At 33.9% G+C, this 24,249-nt stretch overlaps 2 protein-coding genes and 1 long non-coding RNA gene across 6 annotated transcripts in view; 2 read left to right on the forward strand and 1 right to left on the reverse strand.

The window, feature by feature from the left end:
• Window positions 1–24,249, forward strand: part of LOC132702882 (metabotropic glutamate receptor 2-like) — a 410,472-nt gene that overhangs the window by 225,569 nt on the left and 160,654 nt on the right. The window lies entirely within an intron of this gene.
• On the forward strand, window positions 436–2,396 carry LOC132703482 (uncharacterized). The gene is made up of 3 exons (XR_009619083.1): window positions 436–556; window positions 2,096–2,143; window positions 2,268–2,396. It is a non-coding gene; the product is annotated as an uncharacterized LOC132703482 (long non-coding RNA).
• LOC132703244 (probable peroxisomal acyl-coenzyme A oxidase 1) overlaps window positions 4,397–24,249 on the reverse strand; it is a 28,770-nt gene continuing 8,917 nt past the window's right edge. Inside the window, exons 5-10 of the mRNA XM_060672392.1 lie at window positions 20,460–20,704; window positions 18,397–18,557; window positions 15,611–15,770; window positions 11,505–11,836; window positions 5,552–5,804; window positions 4,397–4,689 (exon numbers count right to left, since the gene is read on the reverse strand). Of these exons, the coding sequence (XP_060528375.1) occupies window positions 4,429–4,689; window positions 5,552–5,804; window positions 11,505–11,836; window positions 15,611–15,770; window positions 18,397–18,557; window positions 20,460–20,704 (1,412 nt within the window). The 3' untranslated portion in view covers window positions 4,397–4,428. The remainder of the gene's footprint in view (window positions 4,690–5,551; window positions 5,805–11,504; window positions 11,837–15,610; window positions 15,771–18,396; window positions 18,558–20,459; window positions 20,705–24,249) is intronic.

A 24,249-nucleotide genomic window follows, 5' to 3' on the forward strand; every position in this document is an offset into this window, starting at 1 on the left:
CAAAAAGAACTAATAGTCCAGAAAGTTGGGAATAAATGATTTGATCTGCCGATCCCTTTGGTGAAATTATTAGGATTCAGCCCAATTTAGTTTATTCAAACAGTTGATACTAACTAAGATATAGGAGCGCATTTAACTTCACATTCAAACACGATTTGTTAAAAACGAATTATGAAAAGTTGTATCAACATTTGATCTAAATTAAATTTAGCCAAACTTAATATTTTTGCCCAATGCGTGTGTAGTTTTACCTTGTAGCATTAATTATGAGACAATCCCTATAAGAGCAGTTCGTAAGAAGGAAAAAGCAGATGATGTATGATTTTGTCCCAAATCTCATCGACTATTGCTTTCCGACACGTCACCCGATACCAACTAATTTGGAAAATTTTTAAAAAACACTGTTGTTTTCCAAATGAATCGGCCGTAATATAAATAGAGGAGCGTATATGGCGCAATATTATACTACTACTTAGCAAGGTGTTGAAATGGCTTCTCAAAAGTTGTTGGTTCTCCTGCTGTTGGTGGCGCTTGTATATCATGAGGTGAACGGCGCGTAAGTTTTTAATTGCCTCGTTTTTCATCAAGTTTAAAACCACTAAAGAAATTTATCTGTTGTTATAGTATTTCGTATTTTCATTCAAACCCCAAAGTTCTTTCTTGTTAGCATTCTTTTTGACAAGGTTTCACATGTTCTTGGCTTATTTACTTCAAAAGAGTTAAGAAACTCTGAAACTGATCATCCAAATTACTCGTTTTGGTAGCCCTGTATAAAAGCAATAAAGTGTAGAAGAAACGCGTATTTCTGTACAAAATAGAGATGTATTATAGCATTGTGATGGCCATGAAAAAGTTTTTAATTGTTTCGTTTTTCATCAAGTTCAAAACCACTAAACAAATTTATCTGTTATCTAAAACACAAAAATAATCCCAGTTAGGATTTTTTACATGTAAACCAGTAGCATAGCCAAATTTTGTTTATTGTTTTTGAAATATTGGTGCACTTCTTTATGAAACGCCCTATATACAAGACAGTCCCCTACGGTGGGGTCCTTCTAAATATAATAAGATTTTAATTCATCCGAAAATTTTCAATAAAAAAATTGTTTGTATGAAAATAGTTGGTATTTTATTTTATTGCATTTTTGGTTTCTGGTTTTTTTGATACCTTTACTAATTGAAAAATTTGGAAAAATCTGACATTATTTTAGACAATGCGGCTTTTAATCATTAACCAAATGGATCGTCTTTGAATTACAGTTAGTCCAAAATTTACCAACCAATTACATCATTTCCAAAGATAGAAAACTTCACGATGTATCGTTCTAGTTCTATATGGATTGATTATGTCTTTTCCTTTCATAGTATTTCGTATTTTCATTAAAACCTCAAAGTTTTTTCTACTTAGCATTTTTTTTAACAAGGTTTCACATGTTCTTGATTTATTTACTTAAAAAGAGTTAAGGAAATTGTGAAAGGGTAATGAATTGAACGAATTGCAAATCATATCAAGTGATCTAAGTGGTTAATTCTAGAGCTTCCGAACTCCTTAGTAATAAACTACGAGTATACTAACTATAAAGAATTCTTTTCATATTAATTTCAAGAGGACTATGCAGACGATTACCACGGGCCAAAATATTAGGTGCTATAAGATACATATTTTGTGTAGTGGGCATAATTTTGGTATTACAACTTTGGTTTTTAAAATTTTTTGATAACATTAACCGTGAAGATAAAAATGAATCGCTCAACCTGTATATCAAAATGTACATTTTTTAAATGAACAGCTGTAACGCCTAAAGAATTTTAACATGCTTGCTCTCGTTGGAGCTGCTCCTTCAAATCCATTTAACCGAATTCTTAGTAATGCCGCTAGAATACTTTTTTTATATAAATTAATAGAAAATTAAAATTCTCTAAAGAATTAAATTTAACCATATGACCTATTTTTTTATAAATTTATGGTGAAATTTTACCTCAACAGTCTAGGAAAACCGCATCCTGATATGTTATTGCTGGCCTAAAAGTGAAAATATTTTTGGTAAATCTTATTAAATTTATTAAACAAAGCTAATAAATATTTTATTACAAGGGATGTGGTACAGCTGGACGACAAGAAGGACATCGTCGATTTATCTGAGTAAGTTTCTGTTTATTTGTTTCTTATTCGCAATTTTATTTATGGGGGTTTGCGTTGTGAATTGTTTGTTGGCCAATTAAATGTTTCGCGTTTTTATAACGTCGTTGCTTTGATAATGTTACAGTAAGGGAGGACGACTTGACCAAGTAAAAATCGTCGATGATGCCGACATTCTAGCTTCCAGCAGGGATAAATTTGGAAAATAGACCCCGAGCATATTATATTCAAACAATATATTATAACATGAGCACAGTTTCGGTTTTTTTATTTTACTTTGAAATAGACCCAAAGTGAGGCAGACGGATAAACGGCGAAGTTTTAATCAATACATGGAAAACTCTTGTTATGCAGGGTTGACAATTTAGAAAGGAAGTTTAATAAATGTTCAACAACTTAATTATGTCACAACTTTAAACAAAAGCGTTTTAACACCGAATTGAAAAGAAACAAAGCAAGAAAACAACCTACTCCAACCGAAATTTTTATTATTTCTTATTATTGCCATAAACTGAACGGAATTAAGAATTTCAAAAAGTAATTTATTTTAAGCTATGACTGAAATAATATATAATAATAATGTACATATTGTCTAACAACAGTCATAACAACAATTATTTTCACGACAATATGCTTTGCCAAAATTCGGTTTCTCAGTGGTGTTTAAGCCTCCTATGAAATAAAACAGTATTAAAGTTTATATTCTATATCTACACCTGTGGCTACCTATACCTACACCTGGAATATAACAAAGAACAGGAAAGCAACATACCTGTTAACCGTCAGTGCACGCTATATTATAAAAATGCGATCATAAATTCTGCTTTCAAGGAGAGGAAAAAGACCAACGACGTCAAAAAAAACTGCCATATGAAATTTCCGTCTCGTATACACTGTAAGGGGATATGCGATTAATCAACAGCAAGCATGTATTTTGAACAATTTGTGTTCGCCTTTTCTCAATTGCGTCCAAACATGTGACAGCACAAACCATCGTTTTAGTTTTGGAAGAAAGGCGGAGTCTGTTTATTCACTCTCCAAAAATCAAATATCCTTCTCAAATCTGCATTAATTCGAGAATTGGCCTACTGCATTTCCATGCTCCTAATTGAAAAATATATTTCTATATCATTTGCGTACATATACTAGTATACTCCCCAGAGGCACACTCAGCTATATGTTTTTTAAAGATGACATTAACCATCTTCAAAACCTTAAAAAAAACTCGCTAATACCCTTTCAGGGTATCCGGCGTGAATATCAGAGGGTCTAGTATACTGCCCTGGGATACCCCAGCTGTGGGTTTTTTAACTGTCTTTGGAACGGGTATAACTTGAGCATTTTTTCCCGATTATTTTTGAGATTTCACTCTCGGCCACCGATTTAAATTCAAAAGCCTCACTCTGGGCTAGATGCCGTACTATTTTAACGAGATTGGGAGAATAGTTACTGATTTCTATGACATTTGATAGGTTGGTAAAATCTTTCGTTCACTCCTAATTATTTCAAGATTCTGATGATTTCTAAATAATTGGCTCAATGTTATCCAGTTTTTGAGGTTTTTTTTTTTCATTGCCATAATTAAATATTAAAATAAAACCTGAACTAAGAAAAAATATTCATTTACTAGACACACTATAAATCATTACACATTAACAATGAAATATTGGATCCCGTCCTAACTGAACTATTAAAGATTGTCAAGTTATATTTACGGTTTCTGGTCTTGGTCCCTCTTGATGCCAGAGTCTATATAGGCACAAGCAAAAGAATTATGTAAAGAAAAAACAGCACGCTACGTGTTTCGTCAAAATATTCCATATAGAACTAAGCAAAACCCGATCAAGTCCTGGACTTGACCTTCACCTGTTAGAGTAAGCAACCAATAAAACAATGATTTTATTCTACCTTCCTAGAAGCTCGTCAACTGTACAAAAACATTGTACATTTGACCCGTTTTTGTTTCGGACCCCCAAACTGTTTAAGAAGATGAAGATTTCTTCAAAAGCAGTTATTGCATTTTAACAGTTCTGACAAATAAAACTGGCTTTGAATCTTTATCAGCTATTGGTTTCTAGGTACATTTTTCCAAAAAACACGAATATATTCAGTGAATAACATGTGAGGTGGCTATCACGAATTAACAAAAGAGTAATGGGATCTTTTAGAACCGCGAGTGACGCCTCTATGTCTCTATGTCTTTATGTATCTACTAGTTATATGGAATAAATACGTACAACTCTTGAAATTGTCCTTTTATTCCACCGCATCTGCCGAAACATATAAAATTATAAATTAGATCTCATAAATGGCTTCAAATAGAGATGAAACGATTCGTTAACGGGTTCTGAATTTAGCATACTCTTCCGAGCTTCGGTGTAAAGCCTTTCGTAGACGTTTCCGTCGTACGACCCCAACGCAGAAGCCAAAATTTCATCGCGAATATCGAAACTGTCCACTATACCGACGGCGTTGGGTCTGATAACAGCTAGTAAATCTTCCAACCACGCCTGAAGTGTTATAAGGTGCCGTTCCGATATATCTGCAAACTACGAAAATGGATCTTTACCTTACCGTTAATTATAAGTGAAGACGAGATGACATTTCCTACGAAGGCGAATTTATTTTTTCCATAATGTATTTTTTATAATAAACAATTACGGTGTCTAATAAAGTTTTTATTGTGGTCAATGTGATATTGAGTGGAAACAAAGTGCATTTTTTTTACTTTACATCTCGCTAAAATAGACTTTAGCAATTAGTATTTTTGGATGGATAGATTTAGATAATATTGTTTTGATAATAATTTTTGCTTCGGCTTTTAAAAAAAAACACCGCTTGTAATTTAAATATAACAGCTATGATTATCAAAGTTGGGACCCCTGGTGCTCAATCTCTTCATCAACGGTAAAAGCCATATAGAAGAAGAAGCATTAATGTAAACTTATATATGCTAACGCTCTTAAACTTTAATGAAAAATAAGAACACATAATAACTATATTAATTATTATTCTAGAACAGTTATTTATTATCCGTACGAAATCTCTCTAAACAACTAACATTTAACTGGCCAATAATGGCAAACAATTTTATTGTTCTATGAAATTTAAATGCCTAGACGATTTCTAAACCTAAAAAGCTATTTATATAGGCAGAACAAACTCTGAACTTTAATAGCAGGATATTGTTCCATAGAAACAACAATTCCAAAATACTCCTTGTGGTTAACTCTCCTTTATGCTTGCCAAGTCGACTTATGTAGGGCTAAATATCGATTTATTTTACTGTAAGTTGAAACATATTAAATCTCCTTTTTATAGAAATAGCAATAGAAATTTGGTTACAGCAAATAAATAAATAAATGAAATAATAATAAGTACTACTATTATGTCCTAGAAACTAATACGTACCCTCAATAGCGACCCTTTCAGTTTAAGTGCCGTAGAGACTGCGTACAGTTCATCCAATTGATTGAGTACACTTTTCAAAGCGGCAGAAACAGATAGCTTGCCGACTCTCTCATGAAAAGCTTCAACAATAAATGATCTGCCGTAATGGTCTGCCGCCTCCACCAGGTCAATTGAGGTGTTGTTCCACGCATCTTCTTTGGTTTGACCACTAGCCATTCTATCTCTTAGGCCCTGGTCTGCTCTTGTTATGAGACTAATTGATGTAAATGACACAAGTTACAAATTGCCTTTTATACTAATACTACGACTACAACTATCGCTACTACTAATACTGATTCTACTCCTCCTAGTTTTATTGTTTCCTAGATAATACAATTTAATTCCAGATCTACATTGAAGAATGGTTTAGAATAGTAAAGGCATCTTCAACACAATTCAATAATTCTTTTCTAATTTGCACAGCAATGAAAAATCTGTTTTAAGCAATGAACATACAACAAGAAAGTAACAAACAAGTTGTTGAAAACAGACCTAGGTAAAGGCATAAAATTAAATTTTTCATCTCACCATAAAATAATATACAGGGTGTCGTTTTTGAAAATGTAAATATATAATTAATATATCTACAAACCTATTGAAATGGGGTACAGTAAGCCGACATCAAATCTTCTCAAAACCCCAAAAATGAAATAACCTACCTATTCATTATTATTTAGACGGTACGAGTTATGTATAATAGTACAGCAATACTTTCATACAACAACTTTTACATTTAAAAGAGTGGAAAAGATATTTTGAAAATCTATATACTGCTGAAAAAGAGCCAGAACACTTTTTATAATCCATCTAGAATCGCAAAAGCTTAGGGTCCGAAGAAATTATAAATGAACTTCAATAAAATATATAGCAACACTCTTCAGGAATGACAATGTACTATAATAATATAATGTAATTTAAATTTTCAGCAAAAAATTCCCAATGATTAGAAAACGAGCACAAAACTACTCAGATTTAAGAAAGATCTAAAAACCTCACCATAAAACCACTAAATAGCAAACAAAACTTACAAAAGAGTTACTCGAAGAAATAGACGAAAGTAAATTAAAAATTAAAGTATTTAAGAGACGAACAACGAGGTTTTCGGAAAAACAGTTGTACCTTTGATTCCCAAAAATCTGCCATCAAAAATCGTCAACATTGGATGTCAGATGAGACAAGCGACAATGACTATTGCCAGTGACAGGCTTAAGGCACCTAAATCGAAATATACAGAGCTAAGCAAACACATTATACGATTGTGTAGAACAGATAAAAGTGTACATTAAGAAAAGCACAGAACAAATCGAACACAATACCAGAGATCGATTCTAGACTGCGGCAGATAAACATTCAATTCTCTCCAGGATCATGGATCAAAAATTAATCCGGAGAGACATTGACAAACGTAGAAGGCATTTTAGAAACTTAAGAAAGTTGCAGACTATCTGTCACGTTTGAATCAGAATTTCTTCATAAATAACAACGCGATGGTGAAAACCGACAATCAACTCTGTCTAACAACTGTAAAACAGAAAGAGGCGTCCCCCAAGGTTTTCGCCCATGCTGAGGATGGATGATTAAAATCGCGGTTGACGGGTAAAGATTTCTAACATTCGCTGCTCAGATGAACCATACCTAGCGCCCACCATTGAGAGGCCTTCGGAAAATTAGAAGTAGAAAGCAGGGCTTAGATTCAACTACTCAAAAACCAAAGCGATGGCCATAACGCTCAGAATAATTAACCAAATAGCCAACGCATAGGTTAAAGTTAAGGCGTTAACCAGGACGTCTATGTAGAAGCATTAATTTGGAATGAAGGTTAGTTGTTTATAGGACATTAGTCGTAGAATAGCTAGAAGAGCAGCAAAAAGTTCATGGTCGTTGAAAGCTGTCGACCGCAGAAAGATGGACGCATTTGAACTCTGGTCCTGGGGAAGTATATTGCGAATGCCATATGTTAAAAAAATCTAATGCCTCCATTGTTCAATAAGTTAAAGAACACCAAATGTACCAACGCGCTGAACTGACCAAATAAGGGCATCAACTAAATGCACTAATCTATCCCGCGCCTATTTTACCATCAATTACGAGAAACGCTTGAACGTGTAACCAAATTAGTTTGAAGGTCTGATACGACTCCTCTGTCAAGAGGAAAGCGAAGAAGAAAAGAAAAAAAAATGCAATCTGCATCTTAAAGCACATAATAGAAAAATCATTGACTCGCCATTCTTCGATTTGTAGAAATAACAACGGCATTACACCAACCATGTCTCTAGAACAATTTCCAACTAAAAAACTAAACATAAATAGAGGAATAAGACAAGCCGATTCCATCAGCCCATTTTCAATGTAATAATTGATAACGTTATAAAAAAACTGCCTGCAATATTGGGATATAGAAGAAACCCATTTTCATATAAGCTATGCGGATAACGCGGTATTTATCGCTGACTCAGAGAACAATCTACAACGTCTACGTCACCTTCATCACTATTTACATCAACAAGACGAAATGGATGACATCTAAACACCCGATAAGGTGTAAATTTGAAATTTATACGAAAGTCGTTGAACAGATCAATCAATTTAATTATTTGGATGAATATTTAACGGCATATAGAAATTTCAACGTGGAATCCAAGAAGCGGCCAAATAAACTCGTAAACAGAATGAACGACAGAAGGCCAGCAGTGGTTAAGAACAATATACCAGTCGGAAGAAGATCCAGAGGAAGACCGTCGAGGAGGTGGTTTAGTAGCATAAAAAGGCAATATCCTACCACATGGGACACCGCATTTAAAGAAAAAAATTAAAATACATATTTGGAGATGTAAAATAATCCCTCAGTAGTGAGGTACCCTTTTACCATATTATCTTGTTCGGTCAAGTCCATTGCCAAAACTTCTTCACTCTTAATAACGCACGCTACACGGAGCTGGTGACATCCAAAAAATATGTCCCCTATATTACACACCAGTTAAGAATATTTAACGGGGTAAATTTACAATTACAAAGCTAGGAGTTGAATTTAATTAAAATAGCAAACGTCCCATCTGCTTTTAGCAAAATAAATTCTAAGGAGGGAAGCCTGCAGAAGATAAATACAGTTCCCGCGAGCACAAGGACGTTTGTTATGCAGATTTTAATATTTACTTTTCGTGCTCCTAAGTAAGGTCTGTTAAATTTTTCTATATAAAACTACGGAAACTATTTAAAAGAGTAGCAGGAAATATTTGCTGCCTCCCGTTTTCTAGTGCTTCATAACCTATGAAGCATTCGAAATCTGCAAAGACAGGGTGTTAAAACAAACATGCATCAACGCTCTGGTGAATATTCATCATCTAAAAAATAGAAAAAAACGTTCAGGTCCCAAAAATTTTTAGTATCTAAGATTAATGTATAAAAAAGGTGGTCCTGGAATCCTTAAGTCATATTCTGCCTCCAGTTCAGCTTATTGATAGTGGTGATTTTCAGCATTGTTTTGACTGTAATTTTGTGAGACTAGTTTTACTGTGAGCTTTCATAAAATAAATGATTATAAAAAGACGTTCTGTTAATTTTTTTGACTTAGTTTCACGAAAAGGTTGTAGAGTGTGAAAACAACTTAAGACTAAAAAAATGTTACTTTTGGTGGCTTTTTCAAAGTACACAAAAATTTCAAAAAAGTTAGTGGCATATATGGCAATAATATTCGTTAAGAACGGCACTAAAAACAACAATTTTAAGCCAAATTAGCTCTTTACACCGAAAAATGGATTCTTTGCTTTCATTTAAAGAAATATGACATCATCTAAAGGTCAGTAAGCATTTGAACCGGCCAATCAAATTGAGGCAAGAGTCTACAAATTTGCCTTAATACACGCAGTAAATTTGACATAAAATTTTTATATTTATAAAGCTTTGTGGAAATGGCCCACGGTTTTATACGCTTCAACTTTAATTAATTTAAAAGAAGTAACTTTAACTTCGCTCAGGGTTATTAGAAAAATGAAATTATCACTGCTTTCGGCAGCAGATGACTTCCAGTGGGTCTTGGCTTGGCATACAGGTCATATCGGAAAAAAGGTGTATAAGATCTTGTGAAACTTCGTTTGTTTGACATATTTAACACTTTCTGAAGTTAGTGCTATATGAACGTTTTCCTTTTTTTTTTGCTTACAAATATCCAGCTGAACGCTAGCCCATGTTTTTGGAAAAACCATATAATAGAAAATCAATTTCGAATTATTTTTGCAAGTACGTTTTCCGAAAAACGTTGAATATATGTATTTGCCACTAAATCAATAGTGTAAAATTTCAAATCTCCTTTAATTTAAATGAAAATTCTGCACCACCAATGGTTCAAAATATAAAAGTAATTTTCAACATGAACCGCTTCTATCAACGCATCCATGAATGCATAGCGGCTATCTGCAATACAAACTACAAATAACTATCATAATTCTTGAGTTCATAGCAACTTACGAGTATCTCCTTAACTTCTAAAATTTTAGATACGAGGTGTTAATTTTTTGTCAGAAAAAAATCCTTTTTACATTATCTAAAAAACTGTTGAAATTTGATAAATGCATTTTGTGCATCGAGGGGCATTTTCAGATGCACAACGCTTTTTCTTTATTCGCACCAGTGGCGTACGTCCGCAATTTCTCTCGTGTATTTTTTTATGAAAAAAAAAAGTTATTCGAATCACATTTTTTGGCTCGTCTTCCCAGTTGCCATAAATATCAACTCCTGTGTTTTTCTTGCAAAATTCGCTATTCCAGTGAACCTTGAATAAATTATAATTTACAAACGTCATTGTCAAATCACTTGTTGAGTTAACAATTGAGTTAAGCTAAATTAATTTTTTGATTTATTTTATTTAATTTTCTGTCAACGTAAGAATGCGGGTACGACCATGTCAATAATAAGACGTTTAGGACATAAGTTGGTATGAGTTTTTTTTCTTAAAACGATCTCAAGAATCGTCACCAGATATTGTTACTGACTTTTCACACTGTACAGGAGATCATTCTAAGTGTCTCACTCAAAATTAAATCTTTCCTATTTGCTATTTTCAAGCGCATCGGTGATTAAGAATTACGATATATTTGTGAAATATCAAAGATACGACCCCATCTTTGCAATAGATTAAGCAAACCCTTGTATAGTTTTGGCTATGAGTGCGAATTAGATAATATCAGGTTTTGGTTAGTTTTGGTTAGTTTCAATTTAAATACTGTAAACGATCTTGCCTACAATAGCGTAAAAAAAATCTATTCTAAACTTATTTGCTAAAATTAAACGGAAACAACAATAACAACATAAACAATATTAATTTGTTATTTTGTTCACTGTGATAGAGTTTATTAAATTTAAGCTGTATCAAACTGCTAAGATAAGACAATTTTAGTCAATTGAAACCAAGAATACCTCCAAGTACATATTGAAAAAAAAACAAGTTTTGGAACGGGGTCATAACTTCTTATTTTTCAATTCGGAATACATTTTATATCGAAAATAACGTCTTTGACATATGACAGATATCACCTTCTGAATGACCGATTCGTCTTTCTTTAGTGAGACCCTTAAACTAACACTGAAAAGCAAGATGGCATCAATTTTTGACATTTGAAAGATATCACCATTCAGAATCACAGATTTCATTTCCTCACCCAAATTTCAATAGAAAACGTGTTTGAAAATTTGGAAATAACAAATAGGAAAGATTCTATTTCGAATGAAAAAATGATATTCCTGTACAAGCGTGAAATTGTCATTTTTTATCAATGTTAACTAATTTTAAATGGCTTTAGATAAAATATATAAAATATATGCATGTCGGGGTTGATATAGGCGCGTGAAGCTTAATAGGTTAACTAACCCACCTTCCGATTACCCAAGATCCTTATTAGCGCTTTCTAGTCTCAGTTACCTTGTGAAGGCCCTGCGCAAGGCGAATATAATCCACTCAACCGATCGCTCGAACGGTCTCTTTGTTTGCAGAGCGGTGTTCAAGTAATTAACGCTCGGAATACGAGATAAATTTCCACTTTGCCACACCTTAATCAAATATCTTGCAGTCTGTAGAAGCAGCACCGTATTTTCGCCCTCGTACGTTACCATGGCGGTCGCCAGTCCGTAGAGTATTGGAAGATTGGACGCTTGCATGTAACCATGGCCGCCGCAAGCCAGACGGCATATTTCAATTCCGGCTGCAGCGTCGGCACTTGTAATGGCCTTGAACACGCACGACAGCGAATGGAGCTGGAAAGGAGAAACTCCAATAGTATGCCAGACCGATGTGTGTGAAGATTGATGCATGAAATTTTTAAATTTCCAATATCCCTGTATTAAAATGGTACAGATACTCAACTGAGAGGTGTGGAGTAATAGAACCTCATTAGGTAATGCAAAAGGACTAGAGAGTGATCCAACAAGTACTTAAAACACTTTCATCGTTTGACGTTACATAATTCTCTTTTTTTATCGAGTAGAGATAGTTCCAGATACACTAGGTCACAGGAAAAGATCTACTCGGATGTGTTATACGTAAGTTTTGCCGAGCAAATCGTAACGTAATGACTAACGACGAATCAAAATTGTCGCTTTATTCAAAGCGGCGAGAACCTTAAATTTTGGAAATGGAACGAATTGTTCCCCAAGACACAAATATACAGGGACAAGTGTCATAGTTCTAAGTTAGTAATTCGGCTTTCTCAACCGAGGTAACATAGAAAATACTTTTTAAAACTTAAAAACAGCAATTACGCAAGTTTTTATTTCGAGTGAGACCACATAAAATGATGTCCCTGTAGATGGTATCAGATACCCTTATTCTGTTTGTATGTAACCATAATACGAAAATAAATTATTACAGAAATTAAATTATAAAGAATCATAACATCCTCGGTCATCTGGGTAACTGCCATCTCCTCTTGACGTTATGATTTCGGCTCGACGGTCTCATCGATCAAGTACTCAAGATTCTATATTTTCTCCTCTTCTTTAATAACATTCTGGACTGCTTTAGTTCAGAATTATATGACGACTATATCTTGCACGGCCTATTTCATATGCCGGCGTTTGTGTCAATTTGCTACGTGGAATAGTTCTTTCTCTACCAAATTGTATTCAAATTCAATATTTCCGGTGGCTAACCATTTTTTTACCAAGAAGAAGTTAAAGTATTTTCTGTGAGTCTTGAATGATAGGTTCCGTTATTAATAATTACTACTGAATCAGCGGGAAGATATTTTTTTTATGTCAGCAAAATGTTCTTCACAAACATCCGAATTCATGTCCTCGTGGTAATCTACCATATGGCACTAAAAAATCCCTCTTCGCTTCAACTATAGATGATTATTAGTCTCTCTTTTTTTTAATGCACCTTAACACCATCAGGCCTTCCATTTTTGGCACTATATATCCTTCGTTAATCCACGTCTCATCAAAATAAAGGATTTCCTTCTTCTGTCCTCAATACCGATTTATACATTTCAATTATTTTCGTAACCATTATAGTGTTGTGTAAATTGTTCTGCCAATTACACTTTTATAGTTGAGTTACGTGCTATATCCAGTCTGTGTTTGATTTCCTGAGTTATCTTAACTAACCAAAACTAACATTGATAGGGTTGCTGATTGATCTTGTCCAACTTTCTCATGGACTAGTCTATGTCCAACATCGGAAATGGAAGGACCTCTGAAGAAGCTCGCCACTCGTGCTAGCGAAACGTAAGGAAGTAATTCCAACCGACGACGGCCTTTAAACCCGAATCAAGATAATAGCTAATCAACGGGCCGCGAAAGCCTTAACCAATTTATTTCTCATGATTTCCGTGAGTTCCTCTTCTATACTAGTATTAAGGGGTTGGCTATACAACTCAAAACAGCAATTTTTTCCCTCTTAAGTTAGTCTCTCTTGCCAGCTTGGTAGAACTTTTCTCATTATATATATTGAAAAATATCCGTGATACAATGCAGCCCTGTCTTACACCACAATTTGGTCTAAAAGACTTAGATAGCCTGACCGTTGGCTATCACTCTCCGAAAGCTGTTTTAGACATTTTTAAGTAAAATAATCATGTCCTGCTAACCCCAAGATAAGCCACAATTTTTCTCACTTTACACAGTCAAATGAATTGCTATAATCGACAAAGTACAAATACGTTTTTAGATTAATTTTACATGGTATTTGTGTTATATATCTAACAATATTATATATTACAATTTTCTAGCAATCTGACTTTTAAGGTTTATTATTATTGTGTCAAGGGCGCGAAAATACAAAAAAAAGTAAACCCTCAAACAAAGGCAATCTTATACGAAAATTATAAAATATGTTTCATGGCGGTATTATTTTATAAAATTTTGTACCTATAATTTGAAAAAAAAAAAAAAAGAATAAATCGACCAAGAGAACATGTTAGAAAATACTTCCTAAAATGACCGCTTCCTAAAACTTTCTTATATTAACGTTACTTGGACTGAGTGGAATAGTGGTTTAAATGAGGAGCTCTTAAAAAGGGCTTTTTATATCAACAAGCGTAGCGAGTGCTTTATAAACAAAGAACTGAAGAAGTTTGTCAACGTATCACGTATTACGACCATTTTTGACAAACAGCTCGAATACATACTAAGTGACATATCACGTGACCGCTAGAATTGACAATTGTCAAAATACAATGGCTAAAATCTACAAAACATCGAATTCTTCCCAAACCTTACTAAAAAACCGATAATGTCCGAAGGGGCTGGCGACTAAGGCGCAACGCGGTGATTTGCACACGTATGATCAGGGTATTTTATAGTAATAACTAGAAAAAATTGATTAAGCTTAAAGATAATGTTTCAGTCAAGCTCAGAAGAAGCCAACAGGATGATAGGGGAAACGTCAGCAAGTTCAACTCAGCAAAAACCGACGCAGGGGGAATCCAGAATTTTGTAAAAAGTACTAAAATTCGTTATTTACTTTCGCTACACTACAATTTGCAATTAATTTATAGATTTCTGTTTTGATTGATTTTTCAGTGTTTAATTTTGTTAATAATGGCCATTTTTTGGTAATATCTCAACAATTACCGTAATTTTTGCATTACACAATCCTCTAGTTAGATATCTAACTGTTGAGAAAATCTACAGGGATCTGCCAATGGTTATGTTTCGTAATGGTGCCAACATTAAAAAACTATATATTTAACGTCACTGTTCCTTAATGTCCTATTTTTAAAACAAATGTGTTAAAGGTTAGAAAAGCTGCGGCATAACTCCCAAATTATCCTGCGGTTCGCACGTCATGGGTAGTTCAGTATATTCACGGACTGTCCTACTGTCATAATTTCACAATATATTAATGTTAATCGTTTATGATCAGGACCTATATCTAGCTCGTAATTTAACAAACAATTAATGTTAATCCGTTAGGATCTGTATCATCCGCAGTGATTGATATTAATATGTATGAGACAAATGACATAGCATGTTTCCATCCCAGTGTGGTGTTCGGTCTTGTTTAGATGGTTTACAAAACATTATGACTAAGTTATTTTTTTCCATTGCGAAACGTAGCGTTATTTGCATTATTGCGGTAAAATGTGAAATAAAGCAAACTTATGAATCGATAAATACTTTTTTATTTTAAGAAATCTACCACAATTAATAAGAAGTAAAAAAAAAATCTTAGGAAGGATGAAACAAACTGCAAGATTCATGTAATTTCTTCTAAGATTTTTCCAGCAATTTCTCATTGCCTCTTTGACAGGCTACTCTACTTGGTATAGTCGAATTAGTGTTCGGTCGTTTATTTCATTCAACGATTTGAAAAATTGAACTTTAGGCAACTAATATTTTTTCAATTTCAGGGAAATAGTTGCCCAGTTAGGCAATGTATTGACTTTGCCTTTAATGTGGTATAGTAAAAACGACGGATTTCGGAATAGATGCGAAACAATGTCCAGATTGAAACCAGACATCGTTTCCAGCTGTGTAGGATTACCAATTTAGCACGATTTTCAAGGCTGCTTCGGGAATAAAACATACCTCTGGTAAATTCTCGAGCTTTCCGGTGTCCAATTCGGCATTGACTTCATTGTACACGTTCCAAAGCCAGTCGCCGACATATTGGAATGCGAAACACGTAGCGATGTATGGAAATATTTTTTGTTGTTGCGTTCGGTAATCCATAATTTGTAATTCAACACTGAAACACACAGGTGTTTTGAGGTATTCGGGGTCGACATAGAAGACAAATCGGATGGATATAATATACATTTTCGTTCGCCCATGCTGCATGTGATATAGTAGTCTAAATATATGATTTTTAAGAAGTCACAATTATTTTATTATCATACGACCAGTTCTCAAAGTGCTAAAAGTAAGAATTGTATTTAATGTAAATGCAAAATGGGCCGAGATGGATTTTGGCGACTAGTTTGATACATACTCTCCCGGCGCTGGGTAAAACAACCGCCATGACTTCCTCTGCTCACATCTCAAATGTGCAATTAAAGGAATTCGCAATACGCAACCTACGCAAACATACCCATCTTGTGTTTTGACCATTTCTGGAATAACTTGCTGAATAACCTACGTACGTACATACGTATCATAAATGAACTTAATCTGACTAACGATATGTTAAATATATCACATTGCTCACTAATTTTGTTATAATTTTGAACTTTTTTGTATATATTCCTATTATGGACGAATTTGGGACTCGCGGGACTCTAAAATAATTACTAGACTGGAGAGATTGATCAAGTCGATCTTGGTATGGAGGATTTTATATAACATAATAATACTGGACGTGAATCTTCGCTGTGAACGTAGAATTTGCTAAAAATTTGCTTATTCTCAATTCCCCGTTTCAGATAACTCCATTCTAAAGTGCAAGAACATTAAAAAAATACTCTGTACTTTTTCTATCTCATCAATGTGAACTTTATAAATGGGATACGATACTATAGATGCATACTTCAGTCTAGCTCTAACCATTCAGTTAAATAATATCGTGAAAGTTTGTAAAATGTAAAATGTACTATTATCATTATTATTATTATTATTATTATTATTATTATTATTATTATTATTATTATTATTAATAAACCCCGACATCCTCAAAGCGGAATCCTTGATGCTGGAAATATCTTTGATAAATGAATGCGCGCTGTCAACTACAACCCACAGTCTTACATCTAGGGATTGCAATATTATTTAGCATGTAGAAATGCAGGTTACGAGTGAAATTGAAAACTTTACATTTAGAAACATTTCAACTTTGCATCATTGCTGCCCTTGGGGGCTGATCGACATAGAAAGCACAATTCGTCAGCAAACAGCAAGAGCAGCTTTAATAGCAAACAGTTTTAATAGCGGAACAGAGCTTTGTTCTTTGATATATTCATGTAAATCAAGTCCACTTGAGTCGTCTTATCTAAAAAATTAGTCACTGTTGATCTACAATCAATAAAACCGTGCTGAGATGTTGAAATTACGTGCCTTACTGCGCGACAGATTTGGCAAACAAATTGCACAACGTAGATATTGGCCTATAATTCAGCATATCATCGGAGAACAGGACATACTGGGGCTATCTTCCAAGATTCAGGAAACTTTGCCCTGACAATAATCAATTTGAAAATTTTTCGTAAGGGGGACACAAGAATAGGAGTACAAACATTATGTGTTTCAGTTATATATTTCAACATATTCAATATATACAAATAAACGAGTTCCTGAGCTCGTCAATATAAATAACCCCAGTTTAAATTTCAAGAGAAATACTGGCAAAACTAATGTTTATAAATTAGAAGAAATTTAAAAAAAATTTCCTTCCAGTAATATATTTAATTTTGATCACCCCGGTGATAAAAAGAATTGACACCATGCGTTCTATACAGAGACGAACATCCATATAATATATTGTTATGCATGTTGCTCCCAAGGATCTCGTAACAGGTTTCCCACCCAAAAAGAAAACAATATCTCTGTATTGCAATATTTTTTTAGCACGCCCTATATAAATATTTTAATACAAATAATACTTTTTGGAAAAGCCAAATTCTTTTTTGTTATTCGCGTTTTGCGATACTTATCTTTGTTTACCAAATAATCGACTATTTAAATTCATAACAGAGACCCTCATAGTAAGCCCACAAAATTATCATACAGATAGCATCTGTCCCTTGAGAATTCCAACGTTTTTCCCCCGCTCCAGGCAACAATGCATAGAATCACCCTCGGTTTGCGTGTGTCCGATTGTCATATATTTTGTTATTTATATTTTCAAAGTTAAGATGGATTTTGTCACATATGGATAAAACTATTTTTATTCCGATTTATGATAATGGAAATGGGAAAAATATTGGGTATCTGGTTCAATAATACCAAAGATTTAAATTTTAAGGGGCGGCAGTAGAGGCAACTTTTTCAAACAACAATAGCAACCTAGAAAAACCTAAATTCACCAAAACTAATTGCTATTTTTATTTATTTACTTTAATTTTTGCAATATTTTGAGAGTTTTTGAGGCGATCCACATTTTTTCGAATCATATTAGTCGATTTCAACGAAAATAAGTGATAATACTATAAATTTGACAATGGGTAGGGTTGTCAAGCCATAGTAAGAATATTAGGCTACTGGGTAAAGATAACGAAATTTTATTTCACTTCTAAATATTTATTGTTTGTTAGCATTATTCATATTTGAATTAAATTTCCCCATCTAGGTGATCCTTTTATTAGAGCTATCTTATTTTTTAATAAGTTATGTAATCAAGTACTGTGCTTATAAAGAACGTAACAAGTCCAAAATTTCCTTACCCTCTTTTCGCTCCGCCCTGGCGACGAACGGCACTGTATCGCGTTACGATTGTGACGGCCCTTTTCAGATACCATGCCGATTGATAAATTATCAATAATCGCACAAAGAGCATTGCGTTGTAAGTCAAAGCCCGGTTTGGGGAACTGACGTACGTCCCGTCCTAAAAGAAACTTCCACGTAAATCACCGCTCTATGGTAATAATTATTTATATATTTATTAGCAATACCAGTAATACCCAAAACAATTTAATTCAACCAAAGTAACATATCATGCTGCAAGTTTGTTGAATGCCGCTTTAGTCAAGTCGCTTATTGCCAAGTTTTTTTGTACACAACGGATCGGATCAGGTAGTTTTATTGCACGCAGTAAACGGCACCATTTATGTGCGAACGCACTATACAGTGTGATATTGATGATACGATAACTACGGCTGTAAGTATTTACTTTGCAAGACAATAGAAACCCGGAAGATGTGATAATTTCACCAAAAAGTCTTGGTCTTGGGAGTATAACAGCGTTGCAAGATAAAACATTTATATTGAGATTATACGACGAAAGGAACGAAAGAGACAAAATCACAAAATACAAAACAAATTGTAAAACAATGCCTCTTTCCACTGCTCCCGCCGCGACGGTGTTATCTTTAGGGAATAATTAACATGTTAATGCATTATTCTTTGTTCGGGAGCTTATAGAATACGTTTGACATTCCGTCCGTTAACTTTACGCTTCTTGCTTAATTAAAAGACCGTAACAGGCCTTGCGGAGTAAGTAAAATCATTATCTAAAAAAAATGTTGACAGAATATTTTGAAAGGAATTTTTGGATTTATCACGAGCTGTCGATATTTGCATTCATCCTGTTGAAACTAAAAATGTTCATTCAATCAACCCCAAATATATGCAAGGGTGACTTTTGACACAAAATTCAAAATTTGTCGGAAACAAACATCCTAAAAGTACAAGTTAATCTAGACAACTTTTTTTTTTAAGTTTTTTTGGGTTCTAAAATCCCATAATACTGCCACCCCGCACAAAATTTAAAATTTTGGGTTGGATAGTTTAATTAGCTAGTTGTTTAGTTACTTTGGTTCTGAGTATATGTTGCAATCGAATTTTTCTCGATAGTATAATTCGACATGCGTTTTAAGCAGCTAAGCTCGGAGAAATCGATATTTTTCCATGCTTTTGCACTAACAATACCAGTAACTTGTCGCCTACCATTTTTATGGCGTTCTAGATAAGCTCGTTAATGACATTTTGCTAGACCATTTTACATCATATTTTAATTCAATTGTTGTAATATTCCGAAAACGTCCGAAGTTTCTCGGATCCATGGGAAACGAAACTGACATGGACACGCTAGATTGCTATATAATTAGGTATTTTACAGAAGGGAGTAGAAAAAGTTTTTAATGATTTAAGATTAAAATGCGTCCCAAAACGGACCATCGGAGGAAGTATTCCGTTTACTGGATGATATACTATTAATGTGAACAGACTCTTCACGCCTAGTTAGGTAGTTTTGAAAACTGAGCTCTGCAGGAAAGGCTCACAGAGCACTGTCGCGGTTGCCTCACGCTTATTTGTCACAAGCACTCTGGCTGATTATTTTTATAGTTTCTTGAGTAAGCTTTTAACCAGTTGTGATCAGCGAAATTGATCTGTCATTTTAATTAGATTAGCATGGTTGCCACCTCTGTGACTTCAGCAATCTTTAGCCAAGAATTGAGCTTCTTATTGAATGGCTTGGAAAAGGATTTGGGATTGATATCTTCTATCTTTGATATCTACTAACTGTATAATAATAAGTCTATAATAATTAGATGCCACAAGACCTCGTTTGCATTAGTGTTTAAATTATGCTATTCGTGTTAATGCTTTCTTTTTTCGTTTTAATACAGGATGTCTAAAGTGCCATTTATTAGAAAAGTTTTGAATTATTTTCCTTATGCTGCCATTTATTCTTTATTTGAGTAATTTGTTATTATGTGTTTGACTTTAAATTTTTGTTCCTACTTCCACGCTCTAGTACGTATGTATGTAAGTTAGTAAACCTTACCGGCAAAACTTGACTGTGCCTCATTAACATATTGGCTCTCGGTATTCTAACCTTTGCGAGAGCAAGGAATCCTTGATTAGTTCCATTCATACCCAGTTTGGGACCAATTTCGCCGATAGTTACGCCAGGCAACGGCATGTGGGTTTCTTCGTCCCTAAGTTGGACAACGAACGTGTGAACACCATAACGTTTGCCGTTTGCTTCTAGCTGAGCGACCAAGATAGCGTGATTAACGGTGTGACCCACTGAAATAATTTCCATTGACTTAATAATAAGAATATAACACAATAAAATTAGAAAAATATTAATAAATATTTCATTACAATCAAAACAAAAATTAGACAAACTTAACAAATGGATAAACGTTGGTAGTAGGTAACAACAGAAGCAATGAAAGTTATTTGTTTGTGGTTTTAGGTATTTAATATAAGTTGTGGTAGTAGTAAATTTAGTTTTAAATAAATTGCTAAAAAAATCTTAGAGGTCGTTATTTTAGAAATCATTTAGATTGTTTAAATTGTTAAACATTTTTTTTTTCGTCATTAAATGCCTATGGAGCAATGGACGATATTATAGAGTGCGCAAAATAATTTATGCTTCTTTGTCCATGGGTTTTATGAGTAACTGTTGTACCAGGTGGAAAATTAAGAACCACATTCGGTCTATCCCGAACAGTAATTGTCGTAAAGACTTGGAGTGAAAAAAACTAACGAATGCTGCCAAGTTTCTAGAATGTCCGTAACGGGGCTTAATGGCACCACAAACGTACCTAAGTACCAAGGTGTTAAAATGGAAACCATTAGCAACAGAAAGTGGTTTGCAGGTTTGCGTTAGCTATTTACGTAAGTCAGTTTCAATTAGTAATGCTTTTTTAATGCGTTAATAATTACAATTTTTAAAATCACTATTTTCATTTTTAGGTACCAAAAAATTTGCGTTTGTTTGAAAGTCATAGACAATGTAGACATAGACGATAAAAAATACAAAATTGGCCATTTTACACCTTTTATTTATTAGCATATTCCTATGAAATGTAAAGCTATAAAATTAATTTATTCGCATGGACTGTCCGTCTAAAAACCGATTTCTCTTGCAGAACTTTCTATGAACTTTGCTTATGAGTATTGTGGTATGGTTGTCAAACAGATAACTGTGTGTTTTTTTAAATAAGTTCACTTTCAAAAGCAAAATTATGGCTTGGCTTCGTGTGCCTAGTAAGTCACAAGTAATGGAAAGGGAGGTCGCTAGCTGATTGTACAGCGTGCTACGGCTTTCATGACCCAAAGCGGCCTTTTTATAAAATGAAAGGTAGCGTAAATGCAAATTTGATTGTTATATTGAATTTTTGAGATGCAGGTTGATTTTTAAAAATAGATTTGCAGCTCGGTTATGCGTTTACTTATCGCACAAATTTTGTTTTTTTATAATGGAACATAAAACGAATTTCAGATACAAAGTTATATATTGAATTTTTTATTTTATTTTATGAGCAGGCTTTGGAGAAAAGGTGTCCGTTTTCCAATATACTGCAGTTGTCAATCAGTCGTGACATTTCGTAATTTAAATTCTGATCACCGTCCTCTCCTTTCTGCTATTTCTCAATTAACATTAACATTTAATACTGCACACACACACACACACACACACACACGCACGCACACACACACACACACACACACGCACGCACACACACACAACTTTTTTTAAAGAATTATGTAAAAAAATCTATTTTTCATGGCGTACTCCTCAAAATACTTAAGATAAATCTTACTTGTTATATATTTTCGAAACGCTAATGCCAAGCGTAAACATAATTATTAGAAAATGTAGAGGGCGTTCCATTAAGAAAACACAAGTTTCAGAAGTAAACTGACTCACCACTAAACCATATCCAGATCAGTTTTTACCTTTTCGATAATTTAACCCATAACCGTGCAACTTTTCATTTATTGAAAAAATAACCTTGGACATTGTAAGCAACACGATAGCGTTATTAACTATCAAAAAAGAGACACCCCGGACAGACATTATTAAACAATAAATGAAGTATCCTGTGTATTATATATGGTTCTCACAAATACATAAAAATAATAATATTGTGAGATATTGAACATTGAACTCCTCTTTGAAAAATCGCAACATCAGAAATAATGCATCCACGAACTCCCTCTCCTTATTTGATTAATACAAAAATGAACATTTAATTGCCTCTTTTACTTACAATTTTTTTTTCATCGTCTCATATAATAGGAGCAGCGCAACTCTATATCATTTCTTTAATCAACCTCAATAAACCTTTCACCTACGCCTCCTCCCCTTGTTATGCAGAGAAGTTTAATTCTGGCAAAGCGGCGATGAAATAGTAGTTGGTGTATATTTCGCCCATCTCATTAAAACTTCCTTTTTATGAGGAAAAAAATTACTGCTGCAGTTCAATTACTCTACAACTAATAGAGAGAAAACTTGCGAAGGTATGTTTAACGAGTTTTCGAGGTGGGGGTTGACATCCGATAGAAAAATTTTCAGTAGTTTGCAGCATGGAAAGGAAAAAGGAAAATCTTCTCCTGTGTCCGGTAATGATTTGGTGTAGAGATGCAGGGCGTTAAGCTTTTGTACAGGTTAGAGCGGTCAAAGAAAATTGTTGTATTTCGTAAAAAATATTTAGATGTTTTCTAGCACTGTAGTATACGGTATAGCAAGCTAACTAAATAAAAGATAAGACGGGCTCTATCAAATTAACATTACGATTTCATACATGAAATATCTGTACGGTGTGTCCTATTTTAAATGTTTTACAGCGTACATCTTTTATTAATAAAGCTTGCATTTGCTCGGTTTTCTTGACAGCGTACATCTTTTATTAATAAAGCTTGCATTTGCTCGGTTTTCTTGACAGAAAACTGCTACTCTATGAAATTGCAGGTACCACAAACATTAATGTAGTAGCTATCTTGGACTTCTCGGTATAAGTTAATTTAAACATTTTTAGTTATTTACGTAGCATCGAGTGGCGTATACTCTACTTCGTAAATCGCGACAGTTAGAAATCATTATTGAACCGTAAAATCTGGTCTAGTCGCATTCCATAAACGTAGTATTGTAGCCATGACGATTGCCGAGGGTTCCGGGAGTGGAAGGTAGACGGACCAATTGACCCACCTGTGCCTTAGTGTTTAAAATTAGAATAATAGTTATGCACGAGGATAAACGCAGCCCTATCAGGTTACCAAAGAGAAGTAAAGGCTACTATTTAAACACTCGTTGTACTTAAAGAAAGAAATACCCAACTTGAACTGTAAAAAAAACTAAAACCCAAAATCACTGTTATTGGACACCGTTCTAAAAATGCGGATGGATTGTGAACGTGCAGTAAGTGTGTAGAGCTGTAAATGAAATAGAAGAAAGAATGTAGGAAGCTGACAACATGATAGGAAACATTATTTCTATGATATCCATACATCCATCCATACATTTCATCTGACTACTCATATTACTTTCGCGTTACTTTCATTTTCATTCACATTCATTGCTTTCATTCACCAAAATCGTAATTTAGTGTGACCCTAATTTAGGACTTATTCGAAGTGTCCAGTTTTTAAAATCTGAAATGCGGAATTTATAAGTATCGATCATTTCAATTTATCAGAATTTTACGACGTCACATTTAAGTTGTTCACCCCTCTCATTGCAAATTTACATCTCATTACTTTCTGGAATTAAGAAACGAAAGATGGTCATTTTTTTTCTTAAGCGCATAAATAATTTTTAAATAATTTTTTAATAATTTTAT

The sequence above is a fragment of the Cylas formicarius genome, unplaced genomic scaffold (genome assembly GCF_029955315.1).
Source record: "Cylas formicarius isolate icCylForm1 unplaced genomic scaffold, icCylForm1.1 PGA_scaffold_6__28_contigs__length_40554024, whole genome shotgun sequence".
Taxonomy (NCBI): Eukaryota; Metazoa; Arthropoda; class Insecta; order Coleoptera; family Brentidae; genus Cylas; species Cylas formicarius.